This window comes from Lates calcarifer, linkage group LG9 (genome assembly GCF_001640805.2).
Source record: "Lates calcarifer isolate ASB-BC8 linkage group LG9, TLL_Latcal_v3, whole genome shotgun sequence".
NCBI lineage: Eukaryota > Metazoa > Chordata > Actinopteri > Centropomidae > Lates > Lates calcarifer.
Window position 1 is genome coordinate 19,142,162 of NC_066841.1, and position 21,975 is coordinate 19,164,136.

The 21,975-nt window shown below is 41.9% G+C and overlaps 1 protein-coding gene across 1 annotated transcript; it reads left to right on the top strand.

The window, feature by feature from the left end:
- Positions 1 to 204: 204 nt before the first annotated feature.
- On the top strand, positions 205 to 21,737 carry sec31a (SEC31 homolog A, COPII coat complex component). The gene is given in 29 exon segments (XM_018694323.2): positions 205 to 404; positions 1,253 to 1,332; positions 2,630 to 2,753; positions 3,033 to 3,231; positions 3,344 to 3,439; positions 3,986 to 4,126; positions 4,249 to 4,391; positions 4,972 to 5,071; positions 5,190 to 5,351; positions 6,090 to 6,242; positions 6,330 to 6,560; positions 6,646 to 6,666; positions 6,668 to 6,721; positions 6,852 to 6,893; positions 8,248 to 8,532; positions 10,142 to 10,262; positions 10,382 to 10,560; positions 10,642 to 10,768; positions 10,929 to 11,074; positions 11,798 to 11,971; positions 12,936 to 13,193; positions 14,791 to 14,892; positions 15,393 to 15,495; positions 16,250 to 16,675; positions 17,767 to 17,822; positions 17,988 to 18,236; positions 19,041 to 19,160; positions 19,259 to 19,330; positions 20,019 to 21,737. Coding segments are annotated over 28 exon segments (4,143 nt in total). The 5' UTR covers positions 205 to 404; position 1,253; the 3' UTR covers positions 20,199 to 21,737.
- The last annotated feature ends 238 nt before the right edge of the window (positions 21,738 to 21,975 follow it).

Sequence of the window (21,975 nt, forward strand, 5' to 3'; positions counted from 1 at the left end):
CTACATTTTCATATAAAATTTGGGATGTTCTGGATGCTTATCCACGAGGATATAAGTTTTGTTTAAAGAAAAATGAAACAGATCTTCTGCTTGGTTCACATTACTGGTGACGTTAGCATTGCTAGCTTGTTGCTACATGGAGCGGGGGAAGGGGGAGGGGGGTTGGCCGTCCCCCGGAAGCTGTTCTTCTTCGTGGTAGGAGGAGACAGTTACTCAGTGCCACGTTGATGGAGACCAGTGAGGACGTGGAAATCCGTCTGCAGTCCGCAGCCGGGACCCGGTAGCCTCCTGTTCGTGTGTTTTCACAACCGTTAATCCTTGAGCAGAAACGAAAGGAGAACTTGTACTGTGCTTGTCATCTATTTTATGTGTGCGTACATGTAAGAAGAAGCGAGGAAGGGAAGGTAAGCCGCTTTAGTGAAGTAATGAAGATCTGTGAGTGTGTAACTGTCCTCACTGTTGTATTTTGCACAGGCAGCTAACAGGCTAGAAATATCTAACCCCTTGTAGCTGTACCAGTACATGCAGTACCATGTACTAAAAGTGACAATACATTTCTGGACATTGCTCTTACTCCTTAGGCTGTTAGCTTGCTGCTAGCTCATTGTGTTTCCTGATGTTAACCTCTGAAAGCAAAAAGTACACCTAGTTTATTCAGAGCTACATAATGCAAATGTAATGTCCAGTGTATCTGCAGGTCTTGAAAAGTCTTAAAAAGCAATGGCTTTGATTCAACCCCAAAAGAGGCCTTAGAATGTATTAAACATTCAAAGGCAGCATTGTTATAAAATGCTTGGAAATTTTTCATTGTTATTGTTGTAGACCTCTGACCTTTAGTTAATTATTTTTTAAACTGGTTAATCCACCTGTCCATCTGTCCACTTTCTGTTGCTCATCCAGGTCCAGGTCAGGTATATTTGTGAAACAGGTTTTTAACTGCACTGCAGAAACGCTGAATGTTTCCTCTGGAGCAGCTCTACAGTACAATGCAGTAGTATCCATGTAATAATTAGTGTCCGTCAAAGTAGGTAGTTGTAACTGTGTAACTGGAGTTGGAGTAAAAGCCAAATTCATTGTTCATAAATCTGTCCCACACAGACAACGCCATTATTTTATGCTTTAACCAGTTTCTATTTGCCTCCTCTTACTTTACTTTCAGAGGTCACACAGAATGCATTCATAATTTTCTGTAACTATGCTGGTCATTACTGAATGATCCTTCAAAATCTCTGCTTTTTTTTCCCCCCTCCAGGATGAAACTCAAAGAAATCAAGCGCACAGCCATCCAGAGCTGGAGTCCTGCTCAGCACCACCCCATCTACCTGGCTACAGGTATGAGCATGCAGCAGAGTGTTTGGTGTTTGGCTAGGACACAAAGAAAGCACTTGATTTGTTTGCCTTTCTGATCCAATGGCAAATGACAGCAACAGAGAAAATGATACTGCATAATTTCAGTATACAGTATAAATATGTTTAGTATATTTGACATTAGGAGGATGAGGGCATTGAATCACACACGACACTATAGAGTTTTGGGCTGCAACTATTTTCAGTATTTTCTGTATTGATTAAATTGCTTATCAATTCAAGCAAGTAAAGTTCTAATCTGTTATCGATACTGCTTATCCTTTGAGATGGAGGCTGGGGCCAATCCCAGCTGACACTGGGCGATAGGTGGGGCACACTAATTGCCAGTCTGTCAAATATGGGAAATTTAGAGTCACCAGTTAACCTAACCTGCATGTCAACTGTGGAAGGAAGCTGGAGTACCTGGAGAGAACCCACGCAGGAACAGGGAGAACATGCAAACTTCACACAGAAAAGCCCCGGGGTTCAAACCCAGACTGTGAGGCAACAGTAATCACTGCACCACCGTGCGGCCCCATAAAACTGTAAAATGTTTTTGCAGAATAATGTAATTCTGAGAGGATGGAAGGAGTGAACATTATCCCAGAAAGATGTAGGGTAATGCTGTCTTCATGTCGTATGTGATGGATGGTAGAGTTGTGAAGGATTCCCATGTTTATGACCTGCGAGAGTTCATCATTGAAATGGATGTATGGTTACCGAATTAATGAGGATTAAGATTGTGCACACAACAATATTGACTTTGCCTCATGTGACACATCCATATTTATCTGGCTCTCAGGTCCCTTTGTATCATCACATGCTAAGTCAGATATATTGGATCTGTTATGTTGAGAGCTACTGAAAGCATGGCATAAATTCTTGTTCTATTTCAAAGGGCATACACATTATTAACCATATGATCACTATTTCATGTTTATTTTTATATAAACACATCTATAATCCAGTAACTAATGGATATTTTTGTTATCAGTTAATCTACTGATTATTTCCCAGGTTAACTGACTAATCGTTTGGTTCATAAAACATTAGAAAACAGTGAAAAATGTCCATGAGAGCCCGAGGTGATGTCATTAAATGTCTTTTTATCTGACCAATGATTCAAAATCAATTCATTACTTTGGCACAAGGAAAAAGGAGCAGATCCCACATGTTCAGTACCTGTGATCCTGAAGTGTTTGGCGTGTTTACTTGGAAAAGGACTTAATTGTTGAAATGGCTGCAGCTCTGTACCAAAGGTTCCTGTGCTCTCTTTCTGCAGGAACATCAGCCCAGCAGCTGGATGCCTCCTTCAGCACCAATGCCTCCCTGGAGTTTTTCGAACTAGATCTGGCTGAGCCATCTCTGGACATGAAGTCATGTGGCAGCTTCTCATCCACTCACAGGTACTGGAAACTGCTGACTACACTGTGGTTGGCTGTTGTAGACCTGCAACTAAAATGAGATTTAATATTTTTATTATACATGAATCTGAGTATTCTGTCATCTATGACAAAGCAGCAAATATTCACAGGTCAGAAGCTAAAACCAGAGAATCTTTGTTGATTTTTTCCTTAGAATAATGACATAAATAACCAATTATCAATATATAGTTGCTGATTGATTGCTACTGGTTTTAGCTCTAGTCTCATCACGCCTGTTTTGTCTTCTTTTCTCCCCTGCAGATACCACAAACTGGTTTGGGGTCCGTATGGAATGGACGACCAAGGTCACCCAGCTGGTGTCGTTATCGCAGGAGGCGAGAACGGCAACGTCATCCTGTACGACCCTGCAAAGATCATCTCTGGAGAGAGCGACGTGATCATTGCTGAGAGCGACAAGCACACGGGGCCAGTGAGAGCTCTCGACGTCAACCCGTTCCAAGTATGGTCCATTAAATCCAGTGTCTGTGAATTTGATATTGCGGATGCACTTTGTTTAAAACAGGGTCCAGCTGCTCTTATTGTACTGTATTTTGTTTTCTTCTCATTACCAGACAAACCTGGTCGCATCAGGTGGGAATGAGTCTGAAATCTATATCTGGGACATGAATAACTTTGGTTCTCCAATGACACCTGGACCTAAAACTCAGGTAAATTTTGAAATCTTTCAGCTACACTCGACATTTATTTCATTCTCGATCATTTGTAAATCTTTATGATTCATTAAAATGTGCTTACTGTGTCATTACAGTAGTTTTATAATGCACTTAATTATTTTATCAGGTAAGTCTGTTAATGAAAGGCAGTGATTATTTTTCAAAGATTTTTCCGAGAGACCTGAGCACATGACGCATTTTAACAACCAGACAATCAGCACATATAGAGACTGTGGTGTAGGTGGAAGATACCATGTACATGGACTTATCTACATTTAGAACAGGTCTATGACTAATTAAGAAGTGATATTTGGAAAGCATCAAATTCAGACTTAAGATGAGTTAGAGCCGGTTTTGGATTGAAACCACGAGCAAGTGAAATTGTCATCTGTGTTCATGTTAAATAAAGTTGTGTCATCCCCACTGATCTGTTATTGTGTGATGATGTTTTTGACGTAGTCTCTATCATCTCATGCATGTAAATGATATTTTTTAGTAGTTTGGATGGCAGTAAAAGCCCATGCTTTTCTTGTCTTACAGCCTCTGGAGGACATCAGCTGTGTGTCATGGAACAGACAGGTCCAGCACATCCTGGCCTCGGCCAGTCCGAGCGGCCGAGCCTCAGTGTGGGACCTCCGCAAGAATGACCTCATTATTAAAGTTAGCGACCACAGCAACAGGGTACGTTGTTCTTTGGTCTTACCAATGTCTGTCCAGAACTAAAGAATCTTTGTTGTATTTCTTGGAATCCTTTGGCGCTGTGTGTTCAGCTTAAATGTTTGTGTGGATGTCTTTGTTTTTAGATGCATTGCTCTGGACTCGCTTGGAACCCAGAAGTGGCCACTCAGCTGGTCTTGGCCTCGGAGGACGATCGGATGCCAGTCATCCAGATGTGGGACTTACGTTTTGCTACCTCTCCTCTCAAGATTCTCGAGAATCACACACGGTAAATAGATCTGTCTGTCATATTTTAGATTTTCCTCATTGTCATCAAATCCCACGAAAAGATCCAAACCAGCAATGAATGAGTATGAATGTATCCTACTAACAGTGATTGTCTGTGTATCAGAACCCTGATACGCCTTATTCCTCTGTGCCATCGGGCTCCACTGTTGTCCAACAACTGTACAGTGAGCCACACTGTTGCACTGGGTGACACTTTCCTTCCTTACCATCAATGCACACACTGTAGTTTATTTTGAGACAGTCCTACATACACCGTCCTGCTATCCCAAATACTCAGTAGAGCACCAAATGTGGATTAATCCGCTGCTGAAAATAGTCCCCAACAAATGCACTATTTCCTCAGCTGTTTTAGGAAATTACTGAGCCGCTTTTAAACATTAAATTTAATAATTTAAAAATATGTTTTTAATCGGAATGAGTGAGAGACTGGAGATGTCAGAGTATTAAGAGACAGGCTTTTAATGGGATTTGTTGACAGTAAGAAAAATATAAATTACTGTCAACCTTATCCTGTATGTATGATGCTTTTTAAGACATAACTGTACTGGTCTTTATTGCAGGGGTATCCTGTCCATCGCCTGGAGCTTGGCTGATCCCGAGTTGCTCCTGAGCTGTGGGAAGGACAACAGGATCTTGTGCTGGAATCCAAATACAGCAGAGGTAAAAGTTTACCACAGATGTCATTTAGATTATTGACGTTACAATACAGCTTTTACTGAGCGTTGAAGACAAACCTGCTCAACTGTTGTTGTCTAAGTAAACTTGCTTGAATCTTCAGGTGCTGTATGAGTTGCCCACAAGCAGCCAGTGGTGCTTTGACATCCAGTGGTGCCCCAGGAATCCTGCAGTGCTGTCGGCCGCAGGATTCGACGGACACATCGACATCTATTCCATCATGGGAGGCAGCAGCCAGGCGCAGAGCCAGAGACATGCTGACCAGGTAAGATTAAGTCTCCTGAGAACAAAACGTGTATCTGCTACAAACAGAGGGTGGTTGTTGTGTAAATGCAGAGGCAGCTTTCTTGTGTTTGATAATGTGTAGTTAAATCTGTGAAATGTAAAATATGTCAAGCAGCGTATCACAAATTGCATCCCACATGTTTCAAATGTGTATCGGGATCAAGAAAATGCTCTGACTCCATTGTTTTGTCTTTTAATTTCCTGTGTTTGAGTGAGGAGTGTGTTGCACTCTGTAGATTGATATCTGATATCTAAATTGCCTGGTCTTTTTAGTCTTATTATCTGGTGGCCAGATTTTATGGCCCCCTAAAACCAGGTTGTGTTTAGGCCAGGCTGTGAGATCTGATCAGGTATTTACCATACCCAGCAACAGCAAGCAGAGGTGAAGAGATAGACTTAAGAAATGGAATAAAAATGAAAAAATTGATTAAGGTAAATGTAGTCTCAGTTAAATCACAGTGATCCACTTAACTTACAGCAAGGAAGGATGATAACATGTAATCGTCCTTTTTTTATATATTTTGCCATTATGTTTCGTAGCTGGTTCTTTGTTATGATGATGCTTCTCAGATACCTGTGTGACTGCTGGATGCTGTTGGGTATTTGGGTTCTGAACTCACCCACCTCCTCTTTTCAGCACAGCACATCATGAATTACACATCATTTGTTTTCTGGCATCTTGTTTCATGTCTAACCTGACTCTGGGTGTCTGTTACAGATTAGCAACTCATTTGGTAACATGGATCCTTTTGGGACAGGACAAACATTGCCCCCTCTGCAGCTGCCCCAGGCTCCTGCCACTCCAGCTACAGTAAACCCCCTGAAGAAGCCCCCCAAGTGGATCCGCAGGCCTGTCGGAGCTTCGTTTGCTGTGAGTCCCCGTTTCTTTACCTTTCATGAGTATCAGTATTTTACCATTCCAAACACTTACATTCTTTTGGCTTTTGTTCACTTGTAGTTTGGTGGGAAGCTGGTATCTCTGGAGAACCCAAAGCCGAACCCTCAGCAGCCTCAGCAGCCCACTTCACATGTCGTACATATCAGTCAGGTTGTTACAGAAACAGCCTTTTTGAAGCGCTCCGATCAGCTGCAGGCCACCCTGAATGCAGGCAGCTTTGTGGATTTCTGCCAGGAAAAAATCGATGCAGCTGAAAATGAGTTTGAAAAGACCGTTTGGTCTTTCCTCAAGGTATGAAACTGAGAAAAAAAAATCTTCTCCTAGCAAACCAAATAATACAGTATCATTTTTAATAGATATCATTTTCTGTTTTCAGGCTAATTTTGAAAGCGATAGTTCGCAGCAAGTACCTGGAGCTTCTGGGGTACAACAAAGAGGAGTTAGCCTTAAAGGTGAGATGTATTTTCTAGGCTTTATGATGCTATTTACATATTTTCTCAGAGTATATTCTGTTGGACAGTTGAATCCATTGTCTTTTAGTACTTCTTGTGATGAATGTGTCCATTTTGTTGATTTTGTCAGATTTCAGCAGCGCTGGAGGAAAAAGCTGCTGACCCTCCGATGGTAAGTTTGTTTAGCGCAGTTCATTTTGTGAGGCATTTTAGTATGATGTATAGGAAATTCACTTTTTTGCTTAGAGACAGATGAAAAAACCCACCACTCTAATGTCTGTAAAGAATAAATGTAATGGTATTAAGAGGAGCCTTCTAGTCTTAATTGGAATGGCTGGCCATGGTAAAGGATATACTGTATATGTGATGGGGAAAAAAACATTTTCCTTGAGGAATAAGGGGAGAGACTTTCTCCAGAAAATGGCACTACCTGCTTAGCAGCAAACATAGATACAGCTAGAGACTAGCTGGTGAACACAGTGGAGCATTTAGCAGCTGAAGAGTGTCCCTTCCATTCCCAGTTAAGTGACATGCTTCTGAATTGCCCATTACCACACGACAATACATCACATTTGTTCTTGCTTACTGTGCCGTCCACATTCTTTCACTGATGGTACAATGAAACTGACCGACTGCTGTTCTAGCATTGGCAGAAGTTGTCAACTGTTGCTGTCAACTGTTCGTCTCTGTCTTATATTTTGCAATAAGGAAGTGTTGCAAACGTCCGTAAAGATGAGCCGTCTCAGTTCTACAAATGCTACTTCACTTTTTGAAACTACTTGGAGGAAGCCTGGAATAATTTGCTCAGACGCCGTCATTCGCATTTGACTCTCTCCTCTTGCACGTGGATGGTGTTTGTGAACTGGTCCCACTCTGAGGAGTAAATACGTTTTCTATTCATAGAGTTGTTTCTACCACTGAACTCAAACATGAGCCTGACTCCAGTGTTACATCCAAACTTAGAGCTGAGCTGAGTTTTTCTGCAGTCTTAAGTTTCCAGGGCCTGTGGCTGAACCTGCTTTTACTCTAGCCACTGCCTGGAAATGGCCTCCAGCCAGAGCTCTTTTTAATTTTATCCATGTCATCATCTTGATGTGGCCCAAAGAGCTGGTCCTGAGCTGTCATTACCCACTAAATGAAACCAAGTCGGACCATAGCCAGCTGATCCCACACTTAAGAAACCTTTTTTCTTTTCTATACATGAATTATATGTTACTTTCAGCATCGTATATCAAACATATCCTACCAAAAATGGTTACATTTTGGGACATAAATCATAGAATATGAGTTGTAAATTTGTGGTCCACATTTTCTCTAGTGGTTGTCTGAGCCGCTGGAAGTATCTTGGCATTACTTTCCATTTCAGTTCGTAGTATTTGAATTAGTCAAATGCGCCTCCCTACACACCTCGTCCCAAATATATTTCTGAAACATCTGTGTTCATCTCAGCCTCCCACTTCTCCTTTATGTTACATTTGAAATTCAACCATCGTCCCTGACTCTGAATATTTTCCTTCATTGTTCAGGTGGAGGTGCCTGCTCCAGTCAGCCTGCAGCCTTTACCAGACCTCAGCCTCGTGCCACCTGCTGACAATCCCGAGGCAGCGTTCGACATGATCGCTGCAGCAAACCTTCAGCCTGCTGCCACACTTGAACTGGACTCCGCTCCTGAACCGGAGACTGAAGAACCGACAGCGGCAGCAGATCCAGAAGACGATCTTCTTACAAGTGAACCAGAGGAAAATGCGGACCAGGCTCTCCCAGAGGGGGAGGCTGAGGAGCAAGAGGGGGAGGAGATCCCCTTAGAGGAGGTAGAACTTACTTCTATTTGTACATAGATGCTGCCCTCTAGGACTAACTGAAAATTACTGTCAAACTCATCTGATGTGCACTGTTAAAGGCTCCGCACGCAACAGTAAACACATACCGGTGATTTTAATTATTTTGGTTGATTTCACCTTCACCCAGGACTGTGTGAACATGTACGCCAGGTCCGCCCCAGTACCCACACTGATGAATTAACATCAGCTGTCACAGCACGCCCATTAAGACGGTGTAATTCTAGAAGCTTCACAGATACATAGTTCAATAAAGCTCAGGTGCTTTGTTGGTTTTAGTTAATTTCTCCATATTGAACAAATGGGTCAGATCAACCATGCTACCACACCACTGTCACATGACTGTGAAAAACATTTTATTTTGGGTTCCATCAGTATGATATATATATATATACATACATATGTGTGTGTGTATGATAAGAAAACTTATATATCTATATATTTTTTTTCTTTTCTTTTTTTTTAAGGAAATTATACATTTCTAAAAATCATTGATAAAAGGATTTGATATTTACTCTTCAGATGTGCAGTATTTTTATCATCACTCATCAAGTAGAACAGATTTTCTCACAGAGAACCAGTGGAGGAGGTTCTGCCATAATTTGCATTTGGACATGATTAATAATATTCTGGCTGAATCCAACATGTCATATACTTCATCTTTTTCATGTTTGTTAATTACTGTCGGTCCCTTCAGCTAACGAGCACATTACCACCAGCAGCAGGACTTCAGTGCAGCGGTAGACCGTGATGAGTAGTGGAATATATTTAGCTCTGTATACTGCTCCAAAGACCAGTGTTTAAGACCACAAGTGTGGGTAGTGGGACTAACACCTCCATCTCTGTGTTCTCACCCTCAACCTGAGAAGAGGTGTAATCAGCCAGAATAATTGAAAACACCTGTGTGGGTGTGTAAGGCCTTTTAAATCTAACAGACCGTATATAATCCGTCTTGGATGTTTTTTTTTTAGCCGTGCTAGCTCCAGCATTTTGGTCGATCACCACCACTTTAGTCCAGACTGAAATAACTAATAGCTACTGGATGGAGGAAAAACCAATACTGATTGTTTATTATATATTATTTGATTATTGGTTATCCTGTGAAAGGCAAGTGGTGTTTTTTTTAATGTATCAGCCATATTTATTATTTATAACCCACCACTCTGAGTGCTTGGAATTGTTTTATGGCACAACCCCACCCGTGGATGAGGAGACATTTTTCCTCTTTCAAACTTCGGGATGGGTTGCCACAGAGACGTTATAAAATTTGGAACAGATGTTTCCCCCTACAGGATGAATCATAATCACTTTGCTGATGCTCTGATCCAGCACCACCATCAGGTCAAAATTATTATTAAACTAATGATATTTCCATTAGCCTCAGCTGCACTTTGTGTTGCTAATGAGCAATGTTAGCATGCTAACACACTAAATTATGACTGTGAATATCTGCTTGTAGGCCTGAGTACAGCCTCACAGCAGCCAGCATAGTCTTTTGAAAAAGTAGTTCGTATCCTGCAGCACATGGGGGAAGGAGAGGAGAAAATATGAAGCATCATGAGATGTTTCTCTGGTGTTTCAGGAGACGGCAGCACCAGTGGAGGAGGAGCCCAGTCCGGCTGAGACCTCTGCTCCAGTTCAGGAGCCCACTCAGGTCCCAGCTCCAGCACCTGCTACAGGAGTCAGTCTCAGCATCAGTCAAGGTAACAAGCTCTGCAGTGTTTCAAAACTCATACATTATTATACTCACAAAGGCCAGCGGGGTTTGTTTAAACTCTTCGGCTTCAGTGATTGGTTATTATTACACTTTTTTTCTTGCAAGATGTGGACGGCCTGATCACACAGGCTCTGCTGACCGGAGACTTCGAGGGCGCTGTTAACCTCTGTCTGCATGACAACCGGATGGCCGACAGCATCATCCTGGCCATCGCTGGAGGGGCCGAACTCTTAGAGAAAACTCAGAAGAAGTATTTTACAAAAACACACAGCAAGATAACAAAGGTATGTAACGACCGGGGGGGGGGGGGGGGGGTGAAGGTTGAAGTTTATTGTTAGTGATATAACTGTGTTTTTGTCCTGCAGCTGATCAGTGCGGTGGTGATGAAAGACTGGCATGACATCCTGAAGACGTGTGACCTGCAGAACTGGAAGGAGGCTCTGGCTGCCGTCATGACCTACGCTCAGCCTGAGGAGTTCTCCTCCCTCTGTGGTTAGTTTACATTCATATTGTTGTTGATATCCTGTTTCTCTAGTGAGGGCTTCACCAGTGTCTTCTGTCTCTCTTTTATTTTTTTTCAATTTGAATTCATTGTCTCTCAGCCATGATATTTTTATTTTTTTTGCTCTAACTGAGTTTCTCTGTTTGTTAGACCTCCTCGGGGGAAGGCTGGAAGCAGCAAGTGTCGCTCAACTGCAAGCCCAGGCCTGTCTGTGTTACATCTGCGCTGGCAACGTGGAGAAGCTGGTGGCGTGTTGGACCAAAGCACAAGATGGTCACTGTCCCCTCTCTCTCCAGGTGTGTTGAGAGTGACTCTGGCTCTGTATCTTAAACCTGCAGTTACCAATTTTTACTCCACTTTGGAGCAGCAGAGACAAGTTGTAATGACAAAGGTGCACTAGTATTTTCTGTACTAAAAGTAAATCAAAATGTAATGCGCAAGGTGTCCACTTGAAGTGATAAGTAAATTATCACCAGTGTTTCCCCTAGAGGTTATATTATGGTTACACATAGATGTTGGAGGAGAGGACCAGGGCTAGCCTCTCTGCCAGCAGTTGGCAGATAGCGCATATTAAAACGCTAATAATTTGGTCTGACTTTCGGATGTCTGGGGTCGACGTCTGCTCCTGTCTGCGGAGGCATAAGCAGAGATGTACGTGAAACAGGAAGCGGAGCGAGAGAGACGTAAATGATCTGTTAATTTTACTTTGGGAGGGCGTGGGGTCCCATTAAGACGATGGTAGGGGAAACACTGATCACCTAACTCTACAGTGTCCCTCAGCTCTACATAGATTTTTAGCTTATTTTACTTTACTGGCCAACAGACTCCCACTACCAGCAGACAGACACAGTTAGAGGCTAGCTGGTGAACATAGCAGATATTAATGTGATTAAACATCATATATGTGTTTTTTTTTTTTTTTCCACTTTTTCTGTTGCACCAAATGACAAATCACATCTGTTGAAGCAGCTTGAGTCTTTATGTTAGTCGTGCTGATGTGCTGTGTCTCCATCACTCAGGACCTGGTGGAGAAGGTGGTGGTGCTGCGGCGTGCAGTAGAGCAGACCCAGCGCTCTGGTGCCACCGCTATTGGCGTCCTGCTGGCTGAGAAGATGAGCCAGTATGCCGGCCTGCTGGCCTCCCAGGGCAGTCTGTCCACTGCCATCACCTACCTGCCCGACAACACCAACCAGGTATGTAACACAACTGCAGCCTGGTGTACCAGCTATGTGTAAGTCCAGTTGTAGCTTGTAGTAAAGTTAGAGAGGGCTGAGGAACTGAGGAGTTTTTTCCTGTGTTTTTTCCATTACGTTTGTGACAATGGCCAACATGCACGCTCAGCACTGTGCTCAACAGTTACTGTTATTTGAGCTAAACATGAGCAGTGTGAGTTTATCACTTATGAGGGGAATTGTTACAGAACTGTTGATACAGTTACATTAAATTTCTGTCCAAAACAATTTGCCTGCACTTGGCTCAGAAAAGGGAAGTGACGCCACTTAACCACTCTAATTAATATAAGAGTGTGACAGCGATGCTGCAGTTTTTAGTCTGATATTGTTACAATGTATAAGTGGTGAAGAAACACATTGGAATAATACCATCTCCATTTCCAAACTCACTACAGCAGTGTTTATATTGGCTGACAGAGTCAAACTGTACCTTAAGGTAATTTTCCCTTTTGATTTAGTGTTTATTCTTTATGACCATGTTTATGAGTCATACAGCCAAGTACAACAGAAGTGACTTCTAGATGACTATTGAATTAAAAAGACACATGAAGTTTATCTTATGTTGGCCAGTTCACGTGATAGCGTACATTATGTCCTCTCACTTCCTTCTTCCTGCAAATATCCTCCATTTTTGTTAGAACAGTTGTCTCTCTGTCACCTGTCAGTAGTGTCTGAATGATGTACTGGGTGAAACATCACTCTGTGTGACAGTAGTGAAAGTAGAGATGGTGCAACTGAACAAAGTGTTGAGTGTAGTGTGAAACTAGTTACATTGCAGTTTATCTGCTGTGTTGTTATATTAGATGCTCAAACTTTTGATCAAATTTAATTCTGCTGGTTTGCAGTTTACTGAGACAGTCGTGACACAGAAACGAACCGAAGTCCACCTTTCTCATTTCATTCCTCTTGCTTTTTGTCTGTACAGGTTGCCATACAGCAGCTTCGTGACCGTCTCAGGCGGGCCCTGGGGCAGCAGGCGGTGGCTCCCGCAGCTCCAGCACAAACCCAGAGAGCTCAGTCTCAGCTACCTGCCCCTCAGGCTCAACACCACTCAGCCCTGCCCCGGCATCCCTTCACCCCGGTCCAGCCCGCCATGGTGCCTCAGCCCACTCCAGCAGCTCCAGTACCCATGCCTACACCTGCCTCTGCCCCTGCCCCTGCACAGCCCCAGTATTATCAGCCAGTATGTTCCGCTGTTTTTCCAATGTGCCAAATAAGTGCTCATGCAAAGATCCAACTACTTTGAAATGCTGCTATTCATAAACAATTTGTGTGAGACCAGGGACCAGATAAAAATCTCAATCATTGTGGAACTGGGCACACATGCACAAGCCTAATTTCCACTCCCACAGTTAGACAAATGATAATAATCATAACCACAATAATAAAGTTTATTTAGCTACATAGCTGAGTGATTTACATCAAAAAATAATACATATGTATACATGCATATGTATCTATACATACATTAACACTTACATAGACATACACACACTTAAAAGACAGTTTACTAGATATAAATCATGTTACAAATCCTTAAAATAAAGTTAGCTTTTAAGAGTGATTTAAATGATTTAGCAAGTCTGAGCTCATCAAATGAACATAGATACACCCTTAAACACCTGTTAGCATATCAATACCAGTGCCTGCTCCAATTATGAATATGCTTTATTGCATGTCTCTATGTACAGATCACTCTTCACTCTTTAAATCTGTCACTCACCCCCTGACATGAATTCTGTTCCTAGCTACCAAACAAAATACCACTGAACTGCAGTAATTAATGCAGTAAACAATGAAGGAGAAAGCCTGACTTCATCCTCTCTTGTAGGGCACTCAACAACTGTGGCTTTAGTGCCGTCACTAACTCCTCACATGCGCCTGTAAACCATGATCAGCAGTGTGGAGGATGATCAGTGATTATTTATAGTGCTCATATTGAAACAGCGCTTCACAGGATAATATGAAAAGATCACTAACAGAGAAATAATGGCTCATATGTTAAATAAAAAGAATGAAGAGAGTCATCATGTAAAAAATGATTTTAGATTAAGTTTATAAATCTGCCACTGACATTTTGCAGCATAGATCAAATATTAACACAACCTAGCAAACAACTCAAACAATGTTTTACTATAACTTTAGACCTCACACTGTTGTATTTAATCTCCTCTCTATATCACCTGCACACACCTGTAGTAAAAACGGTGTATATATTGTTCTGTTTATGTGGGGAATGTTGTCTACAAGGCTTGTGTGCATATTTACATCCTGCACCTGGTGTTTTTCTGTTCAGACTTTGAACCGTCAGACATCACGACTGACACGGATTTCAGTCTGCGGTGTATTAAACCTGAACACAGGCTGCTCTTTTCCCTCCTCCTCCTCTAACGACGACCACTACATCTCCACACTAACTAACCACCTGGTGAAGTGCTGCTGACGTGTTGTAGTCATTTCATTAACTGGATTTCCATTTTAGCCAGGGTTTAAATTACATGCTGATTGCCAAATATTAATGATAAATGTACTTATTGTTTAGGGAGGGGGTGTTAATGTTTGTGGGGAAAAACACTTCCTTCTTAATGTACAAACTTTCTTATCATGGGTGGGGTGGGGGTTGTTCCTGTCATTTGAACCCTGGCCCTTATTATGTCCTCTCTCGTGTCCGCTGGTCCAATGCTCGTGCATTGTGGCGTTGTGGTGTTGTTGGGTGTTTTCCCTCCCCATGCTGCGGCCATCATCGGTATGTGCCGTGTGTGTGTCTCTGTGTGCTTCAGATGAGGGCTGCCTCCACTGTCACCTCCTGGAGTAACCAAACTCCCACAGCCCTCCCCAATGTCCCTCCTCCTCTTCAAGTAGGCAGCGCCTCAGACCAGCAGGTACACAAACTGACCACCCATCCAACCTCGACACACACCTTTGCTGATGGTTCTTGCACACAGATTGATAACTGCAAATTACTAAACTGTTTATTTTCTCTGATTGATCTGATGCCTGATATTCTAAACTTGCTACTGTGCTATGTCTGTGGTAATGCCTTTCCCCTTATCTACCCATCCCCACCCCACCTCCTGTTGATACTCTGACTGTTTCCCCTTGATTATTAATGTGACTGTTTAGATCACTCTCCTGACGTGCATGCTGTTCCCAGCCACCCAGCAAAATACCACTGCAGCTGCATCATTTACTTGAATTTTATTTGTGTGTTTTCTCACTCCCAGAAGAGCAGAAGAGGGGAATTTAACACAGGATTATTCTGCCTGCTGTTTGTGGTCACAGACAGTGGCACTGGCTTCATCCTCTCTTGTAAAGCTCAGTGGACTTTTCTCTGTCTCTCGTTTTGAAAGCTGGTCTCAGATTTCTTTTTGTGTTTCTGCAGGTGGAACCTTCAAACTCCATGTACGGGATGCCAGCCTCCGGCACAGCTGCTGCACCTCCAGCCTCCTCCACTCCTGCATACATGTACTCCCATCAGTACCAGCGTAAGTGTTTTATAGGCCGCTGAAGCCGAGGAGTTAGCTCTGTATCACCAGGGTCATTGACACATCTGACATCAAGCAACCCTGTCCCCTAAAAATGACATTTATTTACAACTGATTTGTTGTAACCCAGTGCGAATTTTACATTGAGCATGGTTAGACAACATCAAGCAGGGATTTTCAAAGTCTGACTCAAAAATTGAAACATTGGCTATCCAGTTATAGAGGAGCATTTTTTCCTATGCTTTTTGAGCAGATTTAAAGAAGTTATACCTCAAGAACTTGCCTTAGAGTCATTACATTACAAGTTTTCTTCAATATCAAAATAATTGTCTGTACAGTCATCGATGCTTTACACACAGCAGCTGCTATTTGCTAACTGGGCATACCTTTAATGTTGCCAGTTTGCTAAAACGCGGTTGCATTAAAAGGTGGCACATGAGCGACACACATCCTTTCTTTTCTTCGTTTTAAAACACTGACAAGCATTTCCTTTTGGACATGCTTGACTCCTCTCTGCTGTTGTATTCAGTATTAATCACTAACAGAAAATGAGAATGTCTTTGTTGAAGAACTTTGCAGTGCATTTATCTCTTTGTCTGTTGACCTACAAGCTAAACGTGAAGCACTTTAGCATGCACTGTACTGTAACTAGTCTTTGTCTGTTACTACATGTTCCCTGTTGCATGATACAGTCAGTTTAACATGTAACTGGTTTTTCTCTAATGAAATCTGTTGTTTCCTGTGTAACTCCCAGCCTACCCCCAGGCCAACCAGTACCCACCTGGAACTGGGGGGGCACCTATCTATCAGCCTCTTCAGTACTCTGCCTCTGCTGCTCCTCCTCCACCTCTTCCTGCAGAGCCCTCCTCCCGCCCTCACCCCCCCGGCTTTCTCTCTCAGTACACTCAGCATGTCCCCTCTCAGCCAACACCTTCGGTCTATCCCGGACAGCCTCCCATCAGCCACTGTCTGTCCTCCTCTCCTCCCTCCCACCCTCCCTTCTTCCCCACTGCCGCCTCCTCCTCCTCCTCCTTTTCGGCTCCTCCGTCCTCCGGAGCGCCTTTCCAGCATGACGGGCCGGGATCTCCTGTGTCGTACATGCCTCTTCCTCCACCGAGCGGAGTCTCAGGTACACATCTTGACCCTGACCCCCAGCTGATCCCCGCCTCTCAGAGAACAGGTCTGCATGGCTCTAATCATCCTCACCGTGACTGTCCTCCTCACAAACTCACCAACTTGCCCCTAAATTTGTCTGTTTAACAACCAGTTCATTTCCAGCAGTAACAGTTTTTAGTTGGTTAGCGTCAGGTTACACCAGTACAGGAGCATCCTTTAACATCCTGCTTGAACTACATCAGTTTATAAGATACAAGACAGAATTAAACACTAATCTGAAGCCACTGGAATAATCAGAATATTAGTGTTTCATTAGAATCAATTGCATTAAGTTGATCAATTAAAAAGCTATGATAAATTAGGCTTTAAATTGTGTACATTTCCTTTACTCTGTATTTACAGTATACAACAAAACTGATTACAGTCCTGTGCTTTATCATTACATGTTGATTTAAATTAACGCTTTCATTCAAACTGATACCATCTCACAATACTTCATATTATTTTGAAGTTGAAGTGTAGGCTATTTGATCTTATATTTAATTACTTACTAACTTAACAGGTTAGATAGACTACATTGAAAATACTGGTAACAAAAGTGAGAGCACACCTTAAATGCAGTTTTAATACATTTATCTTTTAAATGTGTTCATAATACACGCACACACCTGCGTACCCCTTAAAATGAACATGACCATGACCTTAATTAAAGCTTGGTCGTCATCCTTGTACAATATTGGTCACCTCTCTCACAAGGGGGCACCACTGATGGTTCATCAGCGGTCTACACATAAGCAAACACAGGCCACAAATAATGAGTCTCAAGATGAATATGTAGTTTCCAACTTCTCTGAAACAAATTCTACCCACTAGTTCCCAGTTGGGACTGATCACCTGAATCATTTAATTTTACTGTCTGAGAGAAATCTGAAGCTACAATGAAAATTTCATTGATCAAAGCATGATTATGTAATGACATTATACGAATCATAACGCAACTAATGAATAGAGTAGGATTTGAGGTAGGTGTTTAATTGCAGTATCTGTCAAGTTTGTGATCAAAGCTATGGTTTAACAAATCATTTAACACATTTCAAGATAGCACTGTGCCCTGCTAGTGTGAGAATGAGTGAATCATTAGTTTTATTTCTGCAGGGCCTCAGAATGGCTGGAATGACCCACCAGCTCTGAGCAGAGCACCAAAGAAGAAGGTAAGTCTGCTAAATGAAGTATGTAACTGCCTCCTGTCAGTGAATGTAAGACACATTATATGTACTGTATCTATGACTGTTGTTCTTCTCTGTCTTGCAGCTGCAGGTAGAGACAGAGATGAAGATGTTGCACGTTTACAATAAAATCTACTTATCATTATTCAGCAGGTTCCAGAAAACTACACTCCTCCTGCACCCATCACTTCTCCCATCATGAGTGCGCTGGGTGCTGATCCTCAGGCCCAGCCGGTGTCCTCCGGGGCCCCTCAGGCCATGGTCCAGGGCTCGCACGGTGCTCAGGTCCCCTACTCAGGCATGCACCAGCAGCAGCTCTCCCCTCCACCCATGAACCCTGCAATGCCCAAGACCAGTATGGAGGGAGCACCAGGAGCACCCACCGGAGATGTTATACAGGTACACAGCTCTCATGTGTCACAGAATATAAAGATAACAACTTGAAAATATCAGACTGCCTCAGTTTGATTGAGAAAAAACAAGGGAAAACTTCTGCAGTTAGAAAGTAGAAACCACTCTAATTGTACAAAGGGTAGTCCACATTATAACAACCCACCCATATAATTCTTACCTGCTCTGATTAAGTCGCCAACTTATTGGAAAATCACCCAATGTGGCAACAACAGCACTCTCCATCTTCTCCTGAGAGTATTTTCAGTGCTTTCATCACACTAACAGACTAGGTTTAGAGCTGATATTATACTGACTGCATCAAAGATTTCATTCAGTCTCACGCAGTGTGCTCAGTTCACACAGTGCACTAGTGGCATCATTAGTGTCCTCATTTATTTATTTGATTCATATTTTGCTGTAAGTTCCCATAAAAACATTTACAAGCACTCATAATAATAAATAAATTGTTTACAGCACAGTATAATGGAATTGGATGCAGATTTAAGTGTGTATCAGTGTGTATCAATGGATTTGTTCACAGCTATAACTTGTCCTGTGGACACACAGAAGTAGAGGCTGTGGTATAAACGCATAATGAATGACAATACAGTAAACTGGTGAAATGATGAACAATATGTCTGTATGAGAGACGTTATCATTTTTGACAAATGACTTATAACTGCTTATAACTGTATTCTAGTGTTGTATTAAATGTTTCTACAGAGCTTGGACATTCCAAATCGTTGTAAAAGTGTCACCATTGTTTGTCGGCTCAGGTTGAACTTTTCTCACTCCCTCTGACCCTTTCAGCCTCTGCAGTCCATCCCTGCTGAGAAGATCATGAAGAAGCCGATCCCTGACGAGCACATGGTCCTGAAGACCACATTTGAGGGGCTCATCCAGAAGTGCTTGGCTGTAGCCACCGACCCCGTGAGTCGATGTGATGAGGACAACAGCACCGCATGTCTCTGCTTTAACAAAGTCAATTATGGAATGTTTAATTCTGCTCTTATTTGCTCGTTTCACAGCAAACTAAGAGGAAGCTTGATGATGCCAACAAACGTTTGGAGGCACTCTATGATAAACTGAGAGAGCAGACGGTGAGTGTCTGGCTTTACTTGACTTGGTTTCTTGCTCCGTGAAGAAAAAGAGGATGGTGAAGAATACATTGGATTTTAAGAGATGGAGGCCGTCAGATATCTGGACATTGAAGTAGGCAGAACCTGCTACTGTGAGCACAATAACTGTGTACAAGAAGCACACAGCCACAGCTCTTTTCTCACATATTGGTACAGCTTTTTCTATGAAAAACTAACTAACTAAACTTCCTCGGGTCATCAGTCATGCATGGTAAAATAACAAGCACCACCCAGTTCTCACTATCAGATCACTCCACCAGGTGTATAAAGACCCTCTGGTCATATTCCTAACATTCTCCGTACCAGCTGAGGTGTCTACAGAGCTTTGTTCCATTTAATTTGTGCTGCTTCTCCTGGTCCATGTCATGTGTAATGAAAATTAACGATATTAGAAAGACTGTTCTATACTGCTGAGAAGGTGCAACAACAATGTGATAGAGACAGCAGTAAATTCATGCACTTAGGAAATACTTCTATGCTTTATCATCCCTGCTGGCTGTTCATTGATACCTTCATACTTTGGCCAGCGTGACTCAGAGAAACATTCTTCTGGTGGTTTTAAAATGTCTGTATCAGTGTGTGTGTGTCATCCTGTAAAATAACTGTCATTTGACTTCTCACTTTCACTTTCTGCTTTTCTTTTCTGCAGCTCTCTCCTGCCATTGTAGGAGGACTACACAACATAGCCAGGACTATAGAGTCACGATCCTACACGGAGGGCCTCAACATCCACACCCACATAGTCAGCAGCAGCAACTTCAGCGAGACGTCAGCGTTTATGCCTGTGCTCAAGGTGGTGCTGACACAAGCCAACAAGCTCGGGGTCTGATTGGGCCAAAAAAACAAAAAAAAACAATCCCAACTCCAAACTCCTCCGAGTGTTCAGGTGGTGGACGGTGGAGAGTGAGTGAGTGGTCAGGGGTCGAGCTGAGTATCAGCGTTAAAAATTGTTTGTTTTTTTTTTCGCTCGTTTCACAGAGAGCTCCATTTGACTCGCAGTGCAATGATGAAGAATTCTGAGATGTATGAAAATACTGTTAAATTCTTCTTTGTGCCATTCACGTTTTCTGACACAAACTCAAACACAAGCCATGCTATCAGTCGCACTCAGTGGTGAAAGTAAATTCTTAGCCCCGTGCAAACAAATGCACTCAACAGTTAAAGGGCTAGAGTAATATGGATTCATCATTTATCTAGTGAAGCAAAACTAAAAACTGACTCCAAACTGACAAGCTACATGTGATGAATGTGCAGTTTCAGCGTTTCAGATATGGAAGTAAATATAAATATAAATAAATATTAGGAAAAAAACAAATATATAGACTGTTGGATGCAAAGGAATGAAAACAAAATAGGAAAAACAACAGGACATTCAGGATTTTTAAAGGCATTTCTACCTAGTTGTGTTGATAAACATAATCAATTAAAAAAATTAAGCCATTTTAATGATTTGTTGATGTTTGGTATTAATAGCAGACTGCTGTCATTGCAGTGCCGCATGCTTTTAGCTCACAACTGCGCAATCATGCAAACAACAATCAATTAAGAAATGTTAGCTTCTTCCGATCTTTATACTATTTCAATATTTGTGCACTACATCAACGCTCAGATATCTTATAATCCATAAATATGTAGTATTTTCTCTTAAAAGTACAAAATCATGCTTAATTTTTGACATAAATGCATCATTGCCTGCATGCATTTTGCAGTAGACCTGCAAATGAGAATAGAATAGTGAGTTCATTTTAACAGCAGGAGACAGAATATGGATTCATTTAAAAACAGGACATCGTAGTGGCTGCTGTTCTTTAGACCAGTGGACCCTCTCACAGACATTTAAAGCAAAATGAATGCTCGGAGTGCCATTTTATTAATATGACTTTTTCTTGTACTCTAAACCTGCTTTTACTTACTTTCACCACTGGTGTCACTACATACAACACATTGGACCAAGATGTTGTCAGTGTGTGGGATATGTCAATGCAAAGCAATGCAATCCCATCAGCTGCGGATGTTTAATGATGTTTTACTTTTGTTTTGAATTCTTTTTGTTGTTTTCTTTTCTCTGTGTAATCGCGTGGCTCAGCAGAGTGCAATGGACTTTTTAAAGTCCTTTTATGGAATTTCAAAGTATGCATGCTTAAACACAACGCTAGCAGTCGTCTTAAATGGCATTCAAGGTAATTATATGCTAATTAATGAGACCTCAAAAGGAACCTGGAAACAGACTTGTACTTGATTTTCATTCCAACTATGATGAGGGCTGCAGTCTGAGTGGTCGACCTCAGTTTATGTTGTTAATAAAACAAGTCTTTGTTTTAGATTGACTACATGCAATATTTTCAATAAATAGTATTTATTTACAATATGATGTTGCATCGTTTTCATTTAAGTTGCTCTCTGTTATATTACACTGTTATAAGTATATCTCTATAGAACACGGTCTAATACAACAGTCCTGTTATAAATCCTTCTTTGTGAAGGTTCTAATCAGTTTGTGTTAAAACTTTGAAAGACTTTGACGATTAGCAGAACAACTGGATGCACATTAAAACAATTGTTCAATTACATTATCTGTAATTTTGTCCCCTTCATGAAAGTCTAAA